Consider the following 19591-nt stretch of genomic DNA (forward strand, 5'->3'; position numbering starts at 1 on the left):
CAAGCGCTGCCTGCGCACAATTCCCGCCCGGCCTCTACCTGCACACCAGTCCTCTCCCGCCCGCCCTGCGCAGGCGAATCGCTGGGACAGCCCGTAGTGCCGCGGGGGGGCCCTCAGGCGGGGCGCGCGGCGAGCGGCGATGCGGAGTCGACCGGGGCACTTCGTGGATCTGCGGCTGAAGCAGCGCGTTAAGCAGGTACCGGCGGCGAGCGGCGGCGGGCGGTCTCCTCCCCGCGGAGCGGCGGCGCTCGACTTCCCCCTCTGCCTCAAAGGGGCCTCGAGCATCCGGCCCCTTCAGGCGCGGGGCGGGGGGCGGGGGGGAGCAGCCAGGGCCGCGGCTCGGCCATGTCCTCAGGGCTTCAAAAAGGCTTTAAAAAGGCCATTTTCTTAAAGTTTTATTTCTGTTTGTTCCGTTGTGTTGCTTTCCTCCGCCCTCTTCGGTACTTCTGATCCTGAAGCTGGCTGCTATTTTAAGCATGAAATCAATAGTCAAAAAAATATACCCTCTGGGTGGTATCTGCGTGGATAGAGACAAACTGGAAGTGCTTACATGTGGAAACACGTACATCGATTATATTGAATTAGCGCAGGAAGGGAAAAACATGATTAGTTCTATAAAACATGTGTGAAGAGGCAGAAGAACAGCAATTCGTTCAGGTGGCGTAGAGCTGTGTTGTATTTGGTGAATATTTATGGTGACTTTACAAATTAAACACCATTTTTTCTGTGTCTAAGTCTACTCTGCTTCTAATCACTTAAAATGTGAGCTGTTTCTTGAGGGAGCTTGCTTATTTTCCTTTACAAGATCACAGTGACTATAGAATCACAGAATCAGAGAATGGTTTGCGTTGGAAGGGACTTACAGAGCCATCTAGTCCAACAGTGAGCAGGGACATCTTCTACTGGATCAGGTTGCTCAGAGCCCCATCCAACCTAACCTTGAATGTTTCCAGGGGTGGGGCAGCCACAACCTCTCTGGGAAACCTGTTGCACTGTTTCACAACCCTCATTGTAAAAAATTGCTTCGTTATATCCTCTCTAAATCTACCCTCCTTTAGTTTAAAACCATTACCCCTTGTCCTGTCACAACAGGCCTTGCTAAAGAGGTTGTCCACATCCTTCCTATAGTCCCCCTTTAAGCACTGAAAGGCCACAATAAGGTCTCCCTGCAGCCTTCTCTTCTCCGGGCTGAACAACCCCAACTCTCTCAGCCTGTCCTCGTAGGAGAGGTGCTCCAGCCCTCGTATCATTTTTGTGGCCCTCTTGTGTTGTAGCCCTGTGACTGTATCTTGATTTTTCTGAAATGAAAGCGCCAGCTGGGTTTATGGTAGGCTTGATATTTTCTGCAGGTCAGTAGCTGTCCATGGGTGGTATGAAGTGTAACATCATTTTAAAAAATAATTCTGTATTCAATTTTAAGCAATTTGATTGTTTTAAATAGGGGTATTAATTTAAAAGATATTTTGAAATTCTCCTTGCTGTGATATTTGTGATGCCATATCTTTTAGGGAGATTCTCTGTCTCCTTTTTCTAAGAAGGAATCCACTATTACAGTATTAAAATTCCTTCTCGCTCCTAGTTTGGAGAGTGGGAGAAGAAAGCAAATGGAGTACAGTTGTACCTGAAATTTTTCTCCTATTTTTGTGATTGTGGTTTGAAAACGGGTTGGATTGGCTGCTGTCAGAAAAAAAAATAGGCTTGATAGAATTCACTTTCACTTATGTACTTTTCTGTAGTATTCTTTGAAACATCTTGCAAAGATTAAAGTTCTTATTATGATATTATCCATACTAATTCATGTAGTTTGTTTCATTTTTAAGGTATGATATCTAAAACAAAAGGAGGGTAACTGACAGAAACCAAGACCTTTAGAAGGATTGACAACAAGATGGTGTGGGAGTTACAAGGTCATCTGTCTTACTAAATAAAAAACAGTGGAGTTGCACCAGCAGAAGTCACCAAAGCACCAAAATAGAGTCTGCTGCTTTTCCTCAGGAAACGTAGCTAGCTAGTTAAATGTGTCTTAATAAGTGTTTCCCATTTCTTTGGGAAATAGTCTAGTGTGTCCCAAGGCAGTTCAAAGCTGTTTCTGATTTCCTACTGACTTCTAAGAAGAGCAGAGTTTGAAATAGGCATGTTTGATCTAGCTGTTCTGGTGAAGTGTTTGACAAAGATTTTACTTCCTGCTTAAAATTCTTCATTTCAGTATCTTGCAAGCAGTAAATGCGGCCAGTACGTTGACATTGGAATTCTAGCCTCTGATTTGCAGAAAACCTACAGGTGAGCAAAGATTTGGATTCTTATACTCTACATTCAAAATATGGAATATATTATCTTGTTATTTTGCATTTGTATATTTTTAATAAAAATTTTAATTTTCTTTATGTTAACTTCATTACCGGTTGTTGAGGTTGATTGAAATAATAAGATAATTTCCACACCAGTGTTTTCCTCTGCTGATATATATAGTAACTCATTTTATGAATGCATTGGCATTGCAAGATATAGTTATGGTTTGGGTTTGTGGTTTGCTTTTTTTGATTTTTCTAATGAAAAAGCTGCAGATCACAGAATCATAGAATGTCCTGACTTGGAAGGGACCCACAAGTATCATCAAGCCCAACTCCTGTCCCTGCACAGGACAACCCAAATCACACCATGTCTCTGAGGGCATTGTCCAGGGGTTTCTTAAATATTGCCAGGCTTGGCACCATGACTGCTTCCCTGGGGAGCCTGTTCCAGTGCTCCACCACCCTCTGGTTGAAGAACCTTTTCCTAACATCCAACCTAAACCTCCCCTGGCACATCCTCCTGCCATTCCCTTGGGTCCTGTCATTGGTCACCAGAGAGAAGAGATCAGCCCCTGTCCCTCCTCCTCCCCTTGTGAGGAATCTGCAGACTGTCATGAGGTCTCCCCTCAGCCTCCTCTTCTCCAGGCTGAATAAACCAAGTGATGTGTTACAGCATGTTGGTCCTTAACCCAGTGATCTTAAAATATGAGGGAAAACAACACTTCAGTGCAGGCACATGGGGGAGATACAGGGTTCAGTAAGAGACTAACTCTTGCTCAGTTGCTCAGCAGGACAGTCAGTCTTGCCTAATTGTTTTTAGGCTGTTAGGCTTTTCTGGGTGGGGAGCAAGATGGTGTTTCAGCAGATCATTGGTGGGTGTGGGGGTTAATGAGGTTGGAGTAGTATATTAATTCATGTTTGCATGTTCTGTTTCTTTGTGCCTTGTTAGAGAAAGGGAGCCAAACCCCTTGCCTAGGATGCTTACAGGTCTTGGGTTTTCATTTTGTTTTTCTTCTGTCAGCTATTGTATAAAAGCAAATAAATAAAAGATACCCTTAGTGATTGAAGGTAAAAGGTTGATGTTTTTTGTTCACATTTAAGGATGCTCATTGAATCAGATTTTCTCATAGTGACCATTATTAATTAGCACAGTTATTCCTTGCTGGACTGTCCTTTCTAGAGTGTAGTCCTGTGTCAGTATGTTCTTGTTTGAATTAAAATCTAAAAATTGGTAGTGTTGTGAAATAGAATCCAGTGTGTTCATTTGTACATTGCTGCTTCTCTAAATCTACAGTTAAAAAGGACCTTGATAATTTTTACTAAACATCCCTTTAGAGACCAGTATAGTTTAGTGGTTTTGTTTTATACTGGTGTTAGAGCTATTCTAGGCTTAAGAAAAAAACAATCATGTTTTCATGTAGTTGGTTTTTAATATGAACTTGCGTAAAAGATTGGGTATCAACTTGTAATGTATTTTTTCCACTGAGAATCACAATATGTTGAGGGGAAAAGCAGTTGGTGTAACCTGTTTGTTTTGGTTTTTTTTTTCAGTGCAGAATACGGACGAAGAAAAAGAAATGCTTTTAGAATACAAGTTGAAAAAGGTAGTTCTGTCAGGATTACGTCCAAGATGCCAAATTCTTTGATTACGCTTTGGCTGTTTTCTTAACGTGTTTGAACTTCTTCTTTCAGTGTTTGGAATAATCAGTAATGAAAAAGAACGTGAAGATTTAGCAGTTCTAGAAGCTGAACATGTGGCAAAACGAGCAAGACAACAAGAGAAAAATGAGTAAGAAGAATTTTTACCATTAGGTTACTTTAATAACACCATTAGTATTATAATTTCTTCAAAGCTTTCTGTCGTCATATTATTATATTTTGGTAGTGTCAAGCTTACAGACAGATCCTGGATTTCCCATAGGCTTGTCTTCATCAGAAGTTACCTGTAGTTAATGGAAGCACTTTCTTCCACTGAAGACAAGCAGATACTAGACCCAATCATGATTTCTCTGGTATGGGGAACATACAACCTTGAATTAGTGGATATCCTTGGGGCTTCCTTGATCGTTTTCCACGTAAGGCCACAGTCCTCATGTGATTCCGTTCCTTTTTGTTCTTAATCTTTCTTGGGTGTGAGAGATATTAGCAAAATCTAGGAGATGAGACTACAAGGCAGGCTATTCAGAGCAAATCGCCACTGGGTATTAGATTGGAACTGAGATCTCCTGACTCCTAACCCTGTACATAGTCTCACAGACCGTTCTGGTTTCTCTAACCTGTGATAGATTTTAAGGGTCTCATGGGAAATTTGGACATTGTTATCAGAAGGACTAGTCTAGTTCAGCAGTGATCTGCTATTACTTCCCTTGTGCCAGCATTGGTGATTGTGTGATCTCTTGGTGAGCTGAATCAGACTGATTCCACATCACTTGGGTTTTTTTAGGACTGTCTTTCAGCCAGGTTGCCAGGTTGATCCAGCTCATCACAGACTTGGAAACGATGCATTTTTTAACTCTTTATAGTAGTAAATTCAGAGCATGTGAGTCAGGATTTTTTCTTCAGTCTTAGGTGGAGGTTGTGGGGAACCACATTGTGGAAATTGCATTTGTTTTGTTTTGCGGGTGTCTCGCAGTTCTCCTCTGACGCATTAATAGTTTTTGTCTTCCTTCCATGTAAAGGACTGACAGAAGTGCCACAGATGACTCTGATTATGCTGATTATCCAGAAGATGTAGTAAGTTGTATTTTATTATGATTATTTGTATTTGCATAACTCATGATTCTGTGTTGTGAAATTGCAATGTGCTTGGAGACTTTAAAAATGGAGATGAAGATGAGGTTTAGCCAGAGTTGGCAATTCCAACTGAGAATCTATACAGCTGAAAGGAGGCTATTTTCTGAAGAAAAAGGAAGAACCTGTGGTGGGGAATCACTTTTAAGGAAAGCAACTGGGGGCCTGAATGACTTGGCTATCAAATGAATGAAATGATTGAAGGAACTGACATATCTGACTATTACTAAAAGAAGTGGTTGTCATTTAACAGGGGTCATTTCAGGGTAAATTGCAAAGGCTGCTGCCTCTTCAATCAGCAGATGTAGTTTTATATGCAGTCATTTGATTTGTAGAGGAATGGGTTGGAAGATGCATGTCTACTTTCTCCAGCAGGGATAATGCTAAATGATGTTTGTGAAATAGTTTTCATTGGCCTTTTAGTATAACTAATCCAAGTTATAACCTGTATATTTTCCTTCAATGAATCTGCAGTCTGCAAATCACATGAACAGTTCCCTGCTGAGCTTATATAAGAAAGGAAATCCTGATTCTGTTCCAACCACCCCAAAAAATGAAGCAGTGGAAACCCCCCGTCCTGTGCGAACAGCACCTCAAACAAGCACCCTCTCACCAGGAACAAGAGTTGAAACACGCATCTCTGGAGGTGGCTGGTTCATTGATAAAACTCCATGTGGAAAAGACTTTTTCATTGACCTTTCTGAAGATGGAGAGGGAGATGAAAAGAAACTGTTTTCTGAGGTATTGTGTTTTACAAACCCAATGTGATCTAAGTAACAAGTACGGACATAATTTCCTGTCTTATTTTGACAGACTTTTGAAGGGTGATACTAAGACCAAAAGGACTCTCTGTCTGTCTCTCTGGATTTTTAAAATATATTATTTTTATTACAAACATAGATGCTGTATTTAAAGGTAGTGAACATGTTAAACAGAAAGGAAAGATTGGCTTAAGCTCCAGACGAATTGGAGTACTTCTTTTTAGCTTGGTTTCTGAAGAGGGAAGGGCTTATTGAGCCCATTGTTCTGCCGTGTCAGAAGTGATTTTTTTTGAACCTTCTGGCCCCTTCCAAGCATATTTGTATGGGAGGTAAAAAGTCACAAAATTATGATTTTCCTCCACATTTTTTGAGGCAAATGTAGTGCTCAGCATTAGGGAGACCCAAATTTAGTGCCCATACTGAGAGAAAAATAAGTGGAACTTGGCCGTTATTTATTCCATTTGCCAGTGACCAGCCTAACTAGTCAGGAAGCATGTGGCTTGCTGTAGCCATAGCATGTGGTCTCCCTTAGCCAGTGGTTAAGTCATAGTGAGCCTGGGGAAAGCTGAAGTTTTTTGGATGGACAAGAGTTGGGGAAGTTGAAAGGAAACTTTTATTGATTTATAAAGCAGTTAAAAATACTCCCCATCCACACATATTGCCCACTTTGTGATGCCATCCTCCTCCCCAGTCTTTTTTTCTTACTTAGGAAATACCAACTTTGTTTAGCTATTAAAAGCTTTCCATTAATGTATGGGAGATAACATTTATGTTATTTGGCTGACCAGATGTTTTGGCAGGACACTACTTTTTTTTATGTGAAGGAAGAACCCCATTTACATCTACCTTTCTGATTACACAAAATGCTTACTGAATAGGCAGATTTGACCAAGTATCCCTTTATCCTAGTAGTACTGCATCTTCTTACATAGAGAAATTGAATAAAAGGGAGATCTTAAAATTATAAAATGTTTGCAATACTCTCTTAAGAAAAGAGAAAAACAACCCAAAAAACTAACTTTCATTGAAGCTTTTTTAATTTCTTCTATATTAATCCTTTTCTTACATGCAGTTAACTTGTGGCAGCATTGAATAGTATTTTCTTACAGCCAGTCGTGACTTGCTAGTAATAAAAACTGTTTCCACTGGAGTAAGTACATTGATACGGTTGCATTCATCCCCAGAGTGGATTGCTCTATAGTATGCAAATAACTGGTGTCTGATTTTGGTTAGTGGTTTTGGGTTTGTTACCGGGTTCATTTGGGGGTTTTTTTGCTTACAAGTATGTACTTCTAGCAAAAAGGTGACTGGTGTAATTAAACCTTTGAAAAAGGCAAATTCTAAGTTTAAAAAAAAAGATTTTCTACAAAAAGAAGGGGTTACATTCCTGCCTTGCTTGCCTTTATCTGTATAAAGTGTGTAAGTTAAGCATCATAGATACTTACACATTTTGTTCTTTTAAATGTTTGCAGAAATTCACTGACTTGGAAGGTTTTGTATATATAATTCTGGTTTTATGCCCTAGAAATCAACAGAATTTTCTGTCTTGGAGAGTGAAAGAAGGAAGACAAAGGGTAAGAGAGCAAAAAGAAAAAAAGAAGAATTTCCAGATGTAGATGGAGAAATTAATTCTGTCTTACTTAAAGAGAAAGGTAAGAAGTTATTTTTGGCGTTCTGCTCCAAACAGAGAGATGGTATTTGACCATGGAATCTGTAACCAGAGAAGTGTTTTCTGAGGTGCAGAGAAGTGACCTTGAGCGTTTTGTTAAGAAATTTAGCCTTAGTGTTGTACTAAAAAAATATTCCAGTCCTATTCTGCTACCAAAAAATAGTACTCCATGTACTTAACTAATTGTTTAGGCTCAGTACTTTCTTGTTTGGTGTTAGCAACTACTATTATGCTGTGTCTAAATTTTGCATGACTTTTCCTCCTTAACAGTTAGAAGTAAGGGACCAGAGCTTTACCATCCTTTGGTGAAGTTTGAGGATGTTGGAGGCAATGATGAAACTTTAAAGGTTAGTTAAAATTTTATATGTAGGATACAGAATGCACTGAATAAAATGTCGCATGACAAACGGCAAATAAGAAATCTGGCAGAATTCATCTGCATGGCACTGAGAATTGCTGCTTATACCAACAACAACAAAGTTTTGGGCTTTTTTTCCTTTGATTAATCTTTCTGAAAGCAGTCACTGAAATTACATTAATAAAGAGAACTTGCTTTATTTTGGTCTGTCTATAATGTTAGCAATCTATAATATTAATTTCTGCAATTTAAATGGAGGTCGCTCTTGTTCTGAACAGGAAATATGCAAGATGCTCATTCACATCCGTCATCCTGAAGTCTATAACCACTTAGGTGTGGTTCCACCTCGTGGTTTTCTTTTACATGGACCACCAGGATGTGGAAAGACATTACTTGCACAGGCAATTGCTGGGGTGAGATAGCTTTAAATTTAGTGTTTCTTTTTTTTCTGAATTATATTTACAGAGAAAAAGGTTAGTCTTTTCCTCCTTTTTACCTCTCTTCTCTCCTTCCCACCTTAGTCTAAGTTAATCTTCACTTCCTTTGTTTAAATTCCATCTCAGTCTGGACCTGATAGAACCTCACATATGAAGCGGGGACATAGTGACAGGGTCTTATGTTTGACTTAATTGTTTTGAGGCATTCCCAGGATAGCAATATAGGCATGGGTATTGAGAAAGCTATAAATGGGACATACTTCTGGTTAAATTTACCACAGTGTTTTAAGTCTGGACTCAACCTTACCATCTTTTAGGAGGCATTACATTGATTCTATTGGGTGGCATTCATTAAACAGTTACTTCTAAATTCCAAAACTGCACATTGCCTTGCCTCTGTCAAACTAACGATTTCAGAGCATATTACACTATTGGTCTTAATAGTTTGGTGTGTGGCGAGGCTGCTGTGCTGCTATGGGCCTGTTCTGGATATAAATCTAGGGGCTGTTTAGGACTATTCAGTAATAACCATGGACATTTCTTTTTCTTTAATGCAGTTGTTCCTTAAATGTCACAGATTATAACCTTAAATTTAGATACATGTAATTTATGAACTTTTGCAGTGTGTGTTTCATCTGTGAAAGAAAATACTGATGTTTGTTCCTTATATGTTGGTTCGACCCTTCTGACACTTTCAACTGTTTATATTGAAAAGATGTGGGTTTTTTCTTTTTAATGCCTTACTGTAAAAAGATACCCATTGAATGAATTTGTGATATTTAATACTTCAGTGTGTATTTGTGTACTGGCAAGGTACTAAATTTGGGGAAAGAAACACAAGGCAAGTGAAAAATTTTCAGAGATGAGATAAATTTAATGACGACTACTTAAATAATTTTTCTTAAATAAGAGATCTTCAATAGTGCTATTTAAGGCAAATTATCTCCTCCAAGTCGAGGTAGTGCCTCTGGTGGTTGTGATTTGTATAAATCAGGATTTTTATTTTTTTTAAATGGAATTCAAAGAGCTTGAAATAGGCTGCAACTACTTGTAGCACTACTGTGCTACGGTCTATCAAAGTTCCAATGTTATATATTTATTTTTAATAGCAGAAAACCTTGAGTGTGAGCATTACAAGTATCTTATTGTACAGTCCTGCTCAGATATTTCTGGAGCAAGAATAAGGGGACAAAACCTGGTGGGGATCCTTTCCACACTGCTAAGCAATGCTCTGTTACAGACAAAAATAGACAATTTTCTCAAGAAGGGAGCCTAAGCATGCACTGAAATATATGTGTTGTGAAGGACTGGGTTGGGGCACCAAGGTGCAAAGCTATTTGGCAGTGCAGTCGTTCTCTAACTGAATTAGAGAAACCTGGTTTTTGTAGCCATTTCTTTTCACGTGGCTAAATGGCTCACCCCGTTTTAAGTTGGAGGATGCTACTCATCTTTTTTAAAAGCTCTTTAAGATTTAGTCTTGAATATGTAATCTTTGGGTGTAAAAGATGTTGTATTGGAAAATATTTGTCCTGTAGGACTGCCAACATTTCTAACCTCTGCATGTATCATTCAACATTCCTTGTCTCTTTCAGGAACTTGAGCTCCCGATGCTGAAAGTGGCAGCAACGGAGATGGTGTCTGGAGTGTCTGGGGAATCTGAGCAGAAGCTGAGGGAATTGTTTGAGCAGGCTGTGGTGAGATGCCCATTGCAAAAAACACTGTGAATTATTTGTCCTTTTCTTTGTAAAGATTCATAGTTTGTTGCTGTGTGTTTAATTTGCTTGAATATTAGTGAGTGAATCTTTATACTGCTGCACACAAGTCATAGTGTCTCCCTTTCTGTGGCCAGAATTCCATTGTACTAAGTGCCATGCTGTCACAGAGTACAAAGATTACTATTTTGAAATCTTGACAAAAGATTGTTCATCTTATTAATGTAAAGGGAGCAACATAAATTAATTACCTATTTAGAGCTCCTTGGCTTGGTTTATAAAAATTAAAAAGATGCAAGAGCAGTTTACTGTGCTTTTTTTGTTACAAGGTGGTTTTTTGCTGGTTTTGTATGGCATGGAATTTGAGTGAATACAAGGGACTTAAGATTTTGGGGTTTCAGGTGTAAAGACAGACATTTGGAACAAATATTGTAAGAGCAGGAGTCAAGTTACAGTTGAAGCCTAGCTTTGGTGCAACTTTCAGACATAGTAAAAAGGAAGGAGAAACAGACAGGTTGAGGTAATTTTAATTTAAACAAATGCATATTTTTCCTTATTTTAGTATGTGGTTAATGTTTTATTTCATGAGGACAGTTTTATGTTTCTGACCTCTGAGAATGTTCTGGTTTTCCAGTATTGTTCTCTTGTACTCTCCCCCACAACTGTATTTAGAGAGTTTAGAGTATGATCCTGTGTAAAAGGATGTTAAACATGGCAAAAGGGTTGATTGTGAAGCTCTTAGATTGTTAAGTTTCTGGTTCATACTACATTTTAATTTTTAGAAAGCCCTGTTAAGATGTTATTTAGAATAAAATTAACGATTGCACAGAGTTTTCAGAAATAACATAACTTTTGCATGCATGGTGATTGACAGGAAGTTGCGATAAAAATGATTTTTAAAAAAATGTATTGTGTAAAATCTGTTTAAAATTTCTGTTGCCTTTCTTATAGTCACTCGCATTCACCCGCTTAGTTTTTGCACCAAATTTTTTCTGCAGGGGATTAAAAAAATACATAGTTCCACTGTACCTTATGAATGTACTGGAGAATACAGCTTAGTTGCATTTTTTCCCTTTACTGGACAGAGGACACGTGAATGACCACTAGATGGCGCAGTTGCTACCTGATAACACAGAATGTGTGGGTTTTAAAATATTACATTTGGTTTTTTTATATGGGACTTTCTGAAGATGATTCTGGTGTTTTCCTTAAGTATTTGTTTGCATTACTAGTGCTTTTTGAGAAAATGAATAATCTTATGTCAGTTAAACACTATTCTATTAGTTATACTAATTATTGTTCTAAATCAGTGTTGGCTTTTTATGAACATGATGTCCATGGAAATTTAGAGCACTTGTAGAGGTTGCTCATTGCTCATTTTTGCTCTCTGGACATGGTCAGGCACTGTAGTGTCTTAAAGTTGGCACATAATTTTTCATGACCACCTACTGTTTTTTCTGTTTCATTATGTGTGCCAGTAATACTAGCTCCTGAAATTCCACAGCTCTAATGTCATTAACAAACAAAAAACCAAATCAGACCTTTCTTGTCTGATTTTCTTTTTTGGACTTAAGCAAGTAAGCAGACACGATGGAATATTCATGGGAAACATAAAGCAACGTAGAGGTACACTTAAAATTTAAACAATATATAGAGATATTTTGAATCTCATGCCTGAATTTTTCCATAGCCTCAGCTCAGCACAGTTCCATAGTCTGGCAGCTCTCCAGACAGTCAATAAGAACAACAGAATTGTTCAAGAACAGGTTGATTGTGCAGCAGACTTAGAGTAATAATTATAGAACAGAAAATCTGAAAAAATGTTCTCTCTCATAATACACTATGTCAGTGTAATTTTGAAATCATTAATACTTCTTCTTCCTAGTCCAGTGCGCCATGTGTCCTTTTCATTGACGAGATTGATGCAATCACCCCAAAAAGAGAAGTTGCATCGAAGGACATGGAGCGGAGAATTGTTGCTCAGTTCCTAACTTGTATGGATGGTCAGTTTCAGGAACATCTGTACTAAACTTTCTAATTATCAGGCTCACTGTCTGCTTTCCTTCAGTAGTGACTCATGGTTACTTTAGTGGACATAGTGGTAATAATTTTCTGTATTTTGGCACAGTTTACCCAGGGGATGGTGGGAAGTTTCTAATAAATTTGAGGGGATGTTACTACATTATTTTCATAGTAGTCTAGTCTGTACAGCATTCTATAAGCCTGTCTGTTGTATAAACAGATATAATGGGAGAATGTGTTAAATGTCATTTGAAATGCTTATTTTTGCTTGATTGTGCAAAACACAAATTTTACTAGAATCTTCTAGAAATATGGATGAACAGCAGTTTAGTATGGCTTGGTTAGTTTATCTCTGCTGTTCCGAGTATTTCTGTGTGCTGCAGAAACAGTCACATAGATATCGGAACAAAGTTGAGATGGTGAGTATGAGTACTAACTACCTACCTACCTTCCTTCCTTCCTTCCTTCCTGTAGACCTGAATAACGTGGCTGCCACTACCCAGGTCCTTGTTATTGGAGCAACTAACAGACCTGACTCACTGGACCCTGCACTGAGGCGAGCTGGGAGATTTGATCGAGAAATTTGTTTAGGGATTCCAGATGAAGCAGCAAGAGAAAAGTATGTGTTATAAAGTTTAAGCTGCTTTTTGATTAATTAATAAATAAGAAAATAATGTGTAAGTTAACATACAGATTAAGGAAAAGTACTTTATTGTGTTTAGTCCTATTTATGCCTGTACTCACCTAGGGATCAGCACACTGAAAATGCAGAAGACATTAAGTGTGCATCTACTCTTTGCCTTGGTAGCTGTGTCTACATTTGGGGTGGTTTCCTTTCTTGTGTGCAAATCTGCCTTTAACATTATGTTAATGGGTTTTCAAGTGCCTTAACAGTATAGATGATGGAATTAAATATATCTTATGTGTTGTTCAGGAAGTTAACATTGTGTCTTTGTTGTTCCCTGTGTACTATTAAATTAGGAACATAAATTAACTATAGCCTGTTTGTTAGTCCTCTCAAGCACATATCTTAAGCAACAGGCTGAGATTCTTCCAATCCATTCCATGTGGAAAAACACCAGTCCAGGCATTAAGCTGAGCTGTGTTCATCCTGTTTTGTGTAACTGGCCCTTTTTACTCCAGAGATCCGTGACTGTCAGACTAGATTTAAAAAAAAAGTTGGTTTTTTTTTTAATTAAAAAGGAACTGCTACTTATCTCCACAATAGCAGAAAACACAGGAAGGGAGTGTGAAAACAGCTGTGGCATATCTTGTTACAGGAAGGAAAGAAAAATTAAAGGATAAGGTCCTTCTACCACAACTAATCTTATTTCTAGGTTGAAAAAGCAAACTCTTCTGTTTGCAGCATTGCTCACTTTATGTTGTCAGCACTACCGGCCACTATTTCACCCTTTCCCCCTTCCCTTTCTGGCCGTGCTTCCACTTTTCTTTTTTTTTTTTTTTTTTTTCTTCCCTCAAATCTACAGCCCCGTAGTACTACAGCCCCGTAGTAATTATATTCCTCTTGGTTGTGGGAAAATACTGCAGATGGTTAGAGGTAGAACTGAAGTGTTGACTGATGAGAGTTCTGATTCTGTGATATTTCTTAGGTTCATGTTAAAAACATGATATTCTCAGAAATAGCACTGTTTCAAAGGACAGGAGTGCGAATGGGAAAGCTGTCGGTGTGTAGAGATTGCTCATGTGTAGTCACATTTGTTCATATTATTGTTTTGTGCAATTGTTTGTGTTTGTGTTCCTGGAGTTGTATGCTTACAGGAACTGTTGATTTTATTTTCTTTTTTAAAATTATCCCCTTCCCCTCCCCACCCCTGCTCTTCTGTTTTGTTTTGGGTTTGTGATGGCTTTTGCTGGGGCGGTGTTGTTCCTTTTTTACAAAAAACCCAAACAAACTAGGGTCTTCTGGAAACAGAAGTCCTTATAGTGTGCTGATTTACCACATAATAAATCAATCTTGCTGAAGGCATGATTTGAACTGCTTAGCTGTGGTTCTACAGCCGTAGGAGGATGGAGTAGGATGAGGAGGTGTACCTGGAGATCTTGCTTTACTTGCAGTGTTTTCTTGTGCATGTATGAAATACATGAAGGAAAATAATATATGTAGGACAGAAATTTGGAATAAGCTATTTACAGTTCTTACCTTTTTGTACTTCAAGTCACTTGATGAGCTACAGCTGTTGTCAGACAGGTTGAATAATTCTTGAGAACCACGCTAATATCACTAATAAAGATTTAAATGAGAGATGATGGAACTTGTTAGTGGGGGAGGCAAACAGAAGAAATATATTATAATTTCAGTGTTTGGAACAGTTCAATAACGTGTTCTTTTAATAACTTTTCTGTAGTTACATTACTTGATCTGGAAATAATTTAAACTGGTTTTCACTGGAACCAGAAAGCATGTTAATAATCATCACTTCTTTGGATTGTGCTGCCTTTTAAAAATATTTTCCCAATGAAGTGATGTTTTGCTGTTTTTAAGAAGTTGATTTGATCTCTCTGCTTGGAGTTCTTCAGCATCAGTATTTGTGCAGTCACATTGGATTTTGTCTTTTTTTTTTTTTTTGACTATTCATGTAGTTTTCAGTCTTAGAAGAACAGCAGGAAGTCTTGGTGGACCTTGAAGGAGGTTTTTAAAGCTTTGTCCTTGATACAGAGTGAAAAAACTCCCATTAAAAAAGAAGTGTGAAGCATAGCACTTCACTGTCAGTTCCACATAGAGCTGTATTGTATTAGTGATGGAACTGCATAGGTACGTGTAACTTTAGTTTTTGAATGAGGATGAGGTAGCACACGAGGTGTACACATAAGCTGTGTGTGGCCTGTCGGACATTTTGCTGGGGATGCAGGAAGTAGGGAAAGATACTGAAAATTAAAAGACAGAGCTCCTCCCACAGTCTGGTTTTATTTGCTCCTTGCAGAATAGTTTGTTGTGGATGTTATTGAATAAATAAATAGAAGTGGGATGGAACAGGCAAAGCAGACTAAGGTTGTTAGGAATACAAGGTTAAATATCTCAATGGGTAACTTGTGTGTGTCTCTGTGGTACACTCTGAGATCTCCTCTGTCAATTTTGAATCATAACCTAAGGTTTAAAGAATCTGTAATATGTAGATTCACCAAAATTGGCTTTTACCTACTGATTGACATGGCCTGGTTGATGCTGTTGGTTTTCATTTAAGGACTGAAAAGAAATATATAGCATAGTTTTGTGGGTTTGTGTTGGTTACTTCCTATTTGAGTGAAATCTGTCCCCACTGTACTAATTCAGTTCATGTGGACTGGAAGAGATCTGAAATCAATGCTGTTTGTTTTAATATGTAAATAAAAAAAGCCACAGCTTTATTTTGTTGCTCTTTTTCTCTCTACTTGATTAGAATTCTTCGGACTTTGTGTCGAAAACTTAAGCTCCCAGAGTCCTTTGAATTTCATCATTTAGCACGGCTGACTCCGGGTTATGTAGGTGCTGATCTGATGGCACTTTGTCGTGAGGCAGCTATGTGCACAGTGAACAGGGTCCTGATAAAATCAGAGAAGCAGCATCCTGGAGGAAACGCAGCTGGAGAAAGCATGGGAATAGGAACAGACATCCCGGTGGAAGAGAATACCAAACAACTAGAACTTCCTCCGAAGGTATGTGTTCCTTGAAGCATGTGCCGCTAATATCTTAAGAATTGAGCCATTTTACAGTTGTGAAAATCATTGCTCATAAATCTTTAAACGTCCACAGCCAATGTGATATTAAATTTAGATTTAGAAATATCAGCTCCTAAGGTTAACTCCTAATGACCCCTATAATGCGTCTGAATAAGTGGCTTCCAAAACCCACACCTTCTAAAAATCATGTTAATGTTCTATACAAAGTGTGGGTTTTTTCCTTGGAGGAGTTGTTGTTGTTTGTATTGTGTTGTTTTGTTTTCTAGCTGACCAGAGGTTAAATAGTGGCTATTTCTCTCTTCAAAAGTGCATTGACTGTAAGACGATTGTCAGAATATTAGACTTGCACTGAGTTTTTACCAAGCATTTTCTGTGTTCTCAGTGACACAGAAATGATGAGCCTGGGGCTCATCCCTGACCTGGTATAGTTACAGTTAGCCAAAGTCTAGAAGTATTTTTGTAGTCTATATTTTCCCTCCAGATATGTGATTACTTGGGGTAAGTCACATGTGGTGTCTAGTACCTATGGCAAGTTTGAGGAAGAGGTATCTATCCAGTAGAAAAGTTGGGTTAGCAATGTGACTTGAGCTGCAGAGAAGGTATCTGTTAATGTGCAGTACAGCTGGAACTCTGTTGCAGAAAAATGGCTTTTCCAGTGCCAGAATTATTCTGTGGCCCAAGTAACATGCTGTGGTCAGTGAACTAGAACATCTTTATATAGAAATTCTTTGCCCTACTTCTCAGAATTTGGAGTGTTTATGCACCTTCATTATGTATAGGCTTCCTAAAGATTTGTCTGGAGAAGTAAACCAAGGTGGTTTTAAATCCACATTTTACTCAGATTCTGATTTTAGGACTATCAAAGAAAAACGTTATTGTAATTAACAAAAAACAGTGTAAAAAGCTGTAGTAAGCATTTGTATTAGAGTAACAATCATGCTGTATACCTCCCAGTGTTTCCTGTGGTCTGACGGAGCCAAAAGAAAGCGGGGAGGGGCGGGTAGTTGCTTTTATCAACATCACCATGATCAAAGGGGTTATTGAGGATGAGGAAGTCTAATCCTAACAGAGCCATATTTTGATAGCTGGCAGGAGGTTGACATAGTCTAATACAGGGTATTGTCATTAAAACCATTATATTATGTTTATAATGGAAAAGTAAACATACAAAACCTTTAAAAATCATTCACACAATTCAAGTAAACAAACCCAGTGGTCTCGGCTATTTCAGAGTTTCTCGTAATGGTTGTGTTAAGAAGAGGAGGGACGGCTTGAAAGGAATATCAGTCAGTCGTAGTGCTATCTTTGTTGCAGCAAATAGGAAGGGATACTTTTCCCATATACTGCTGTAGAGAAAATGTGAAAACTTAACAGAGTTTTTACATGCTGTGGTTTTTTTTTTTCCCTCCCTCTATCTTGTAATGAAAATCCTGGTATAATTTTACTTGTGATGCAGTATCAATTTGCTTTGATACTGCCTTTCTGTATTAGAACTGGGATGGATTTATGTTGTGAAGGTATGAAGTTATTTGATCAAGTATTTTCTCAGATAGTTTCCCCAATAAGGAACTGATTGGGGAAATTGGAACCTGCCTGCCTGGGGCACTGCAGTCTGCAAGATGGGACAGTGCTGAAAAGCATTACCCTGTATCTGTATCCTGTTTGCCCAAACTTTATCAGGGCCTGGTTACAAAACCAGGTCTAATCAGCCTGAGGAAATGGGTTGATGACTTGGAATCAGATTATGTTAAATAAAAGTGTATAATCTGAAAACGTGTTAATAGTTTTAAAGGTTTATATATGACTGAATGTTCCACAAATTGCTGAAATTGTGCTGCTCAGCAGAGTTGTTCACTTTCTCTTGAGAGTAATTTCTTACTAAAAACAGGATTAATGCATATAGTTAATACATATTTTGGAAATTTCAGTGTGGAAAGAACTTTCTCCTGATCAGTGTGGGAGAAGCAGTAGGAAGAATTTGAAGACAAAATACATGTACTAGTTTTGTTTCTATACTATCTAAATAAAGATTGTAGTCTGTCAGCTTAGTGCTTTCACAAGTGTTAAATGTACACAGTGCTTTCTTGGAACATTTTTATCATTAATGTTAATATTTAATGTTATTTTACGAATTTTATGTGGTTTGTACATAATAATTTGTTTTACAGTATTTAATATTACAGTTGAATAAAGCATTGTTTTGAAAAAGCCCTTAAAGAAATGGTTCTTAAAATCTAATTCAGTGCATCATCTTTTTCTCTCCCTTTCCATGTACCCTAAGGAGGAGTTGCAGAGACTCTTGGATTTGCTAAAGAAGCAAGACCCCTTGCCTGAGGAGCAGCTGCAGAAGCTGTGCATTGAGATGAATGATTTTATTGTTGCACTGTCATCAGTGCAACCCTCTGCCAAGAGAGAAGGCTTTGTCACAATTCCTGATGTGACTTGGGCAGATATTGGAGCCCTGGAGGATGTTCGGGAGGAGCTGACTATGGCTATATTGGTATGTCTTAACTTACTTTCAAAGATTTTTTTTGTACTTCCCCCTATTCAGGAAATAAAACTATGCTTGTTTGTTTTTTAATATTTGTTTAAGGTGTAATGTGCTGCCCATTGGTTTCAACATGCTACAGACTAGAAATTTTGTAAGATCTTCAGTTAAAATAGTCAGACTTCTACAACTTAATTTTAAATTTTTTCCAAGTCTGGAGCACGTATTTAAGATTTCACTTACTGTATTCGTGCTTGAAGTTTTCAGTATGTTCATTATTGCTGAATCTTAAGTATTCTAGAAGTTTTGTACTGATAACCTTACTTACACAACTGCCACACAAAGAATTGGAGACTACTTAGCTGGAAGGTTAGCAGTCTTGCTGCCAGTCAGAGGGATACTTAACACTAACACCTTAAGATGAGAACTTAGGTAAATAAAATCTACCTCTGAATAATTATACTTCTCCCATTTTGGGGTATTCATCATTGCAAGATAAGAGATGCTGATCAACTGTTTATTCTTTTAGCCTATAAAGAATTAGAATAAAGAACTTGCTTATGAATGATTTTTCACCCAACTGTAACTGAAATGGAAATTTCATGATAGCGTTTTCTCACAGTTAACCACGGTAATTTCTTTTATAGGCACCTGTGCGAAACCCAGAGCAGTTTAAAGCTCTGGGCCTGACCACTCCAGCTGGTGTCCTGCTTGCAGGGCCTCCTGGGTGTGGCAAAACACTGTTAGCTAAGGTAAGACAATTTCTAAACATGTTTAAAAATACTGGAGAATCTTCTTGAAGTAGGTGTTTTTGTAGGAATAACTGAGTCTAGAAGATACTGCCAGAAATTGGGCTTTTGAACCACTTCTTATCAGAAAATTAGATTTGGGCCTCTGTGCTAAGTTATTCTGATTTTCTTGTCATAAAGTTAAAATTTTGCTTGAGTTGAGAGGGAGTTACTGCAAAACTTGAAGGAATTAAGTTGCTTAAGAAGAAAGTAGCGAAGATGGGGAGAAGCTCTATTAGATAACCACTTCTATGGAATATTTCACTGGAACTAAATTATATATTGGGAAGTAGCCTACACTCTATTATATTTATGTATTTTTATTTATTATATTTACCTTACTGAAAATATTTCTGGTTTTGTTCTCCTCAAGCATTTACGTTCTTATGGCCTCCCTATGTAAATGGAGATAATCATGCAAGTTTCCAGATTGTTGCTCATCTTTGTCTTCAAATGCTCTTATGTAGTTGCATATCTCTTTAACTCCCACCTATTATTGAGAATTCTTCAGCTAATATGGGGAAGGGGTGTGAATCTGGATCACTGCCTTATTAAGGAGAGAGAGAACACCTTGCTAAATTCCCTGCCCCCCTCCCA

At 38.1% G+C, this 19591-nt stretch overlaps 1 protein-coding gene across 2 annotated transcripts in view; it reads left to right on the top strand.

Moving 5' to 3' along the window:
• The first annotated feature begins 56 nt into the window (after positions 1-56).
• The window catches only part of NVL (nuclear VCP like), a 42707-nt gene continuing 23172 nt past the window's right edge, over positions 57-19591 (top strand). The window contains exons 1-15 of one of the 2 annotated variants that reach the window (XM_075088775.1): positions 57-196; positions 2207-2280; positions 3843-3895; positions 3984-4080; positions 4970-5024; positions 5556-5822; positions 7368-7494; positions 7782-7858; positions 8148-8282; positions 9899-10000; positions 11904-12021; positions 12515-12659; positions 15439-15694; positions 18000-18218; positions 18854-18958. In XM_075088775.1, coding sequence (XP_074944876.1) covers positions 140-196; positions 2207-2280; positions 3843-3895; positions 3984-4080; positions 4970-5024; positions 5556-5822; positions 7368-7494; positions 7782-7858; positions 8148-8282; positions 9899-10000; positions 11904-12021; positions 12515-12659; positions 15439-15694; positions 18000-18218; positions 18854-18958 — 1887 coding nt within the window. In that variant the 5' untranslated portion in view covers positions 57-139. The remainder of the gene's footprint in view (positions 197-2206; positions 2281-3842; positions 3896-3983; positions 4081-4969; positions 5025-5555; positions 5823-7367; positions 7495-7781; positions 7859-8147; positions 8283-9898; positions 10001-11903; positions 12022-12514; positions 12660-15438; positions 15695-17999; positions 18219-18853; positions 18959-19591) is intronic. The other variant, XM_075088776.1, reaches the window with a different exon arrangement.

The sequence above is a fragment of the Phalacrocorax aristotelis genome, chromosome 3 (genome assembly GCF_949628215.1).
Source record: "Phalacrocorax aristotelis chromosome 3, bGulAri2.1, whole genome shotgun sequence".
NCBI classification, from domain to species: Eukaryota; Metazoa; Chordata; class Aves; order Suliformes; family Phalacrocoracidae; genus Phalacrocorax; species Phalacrocorax aristotelis.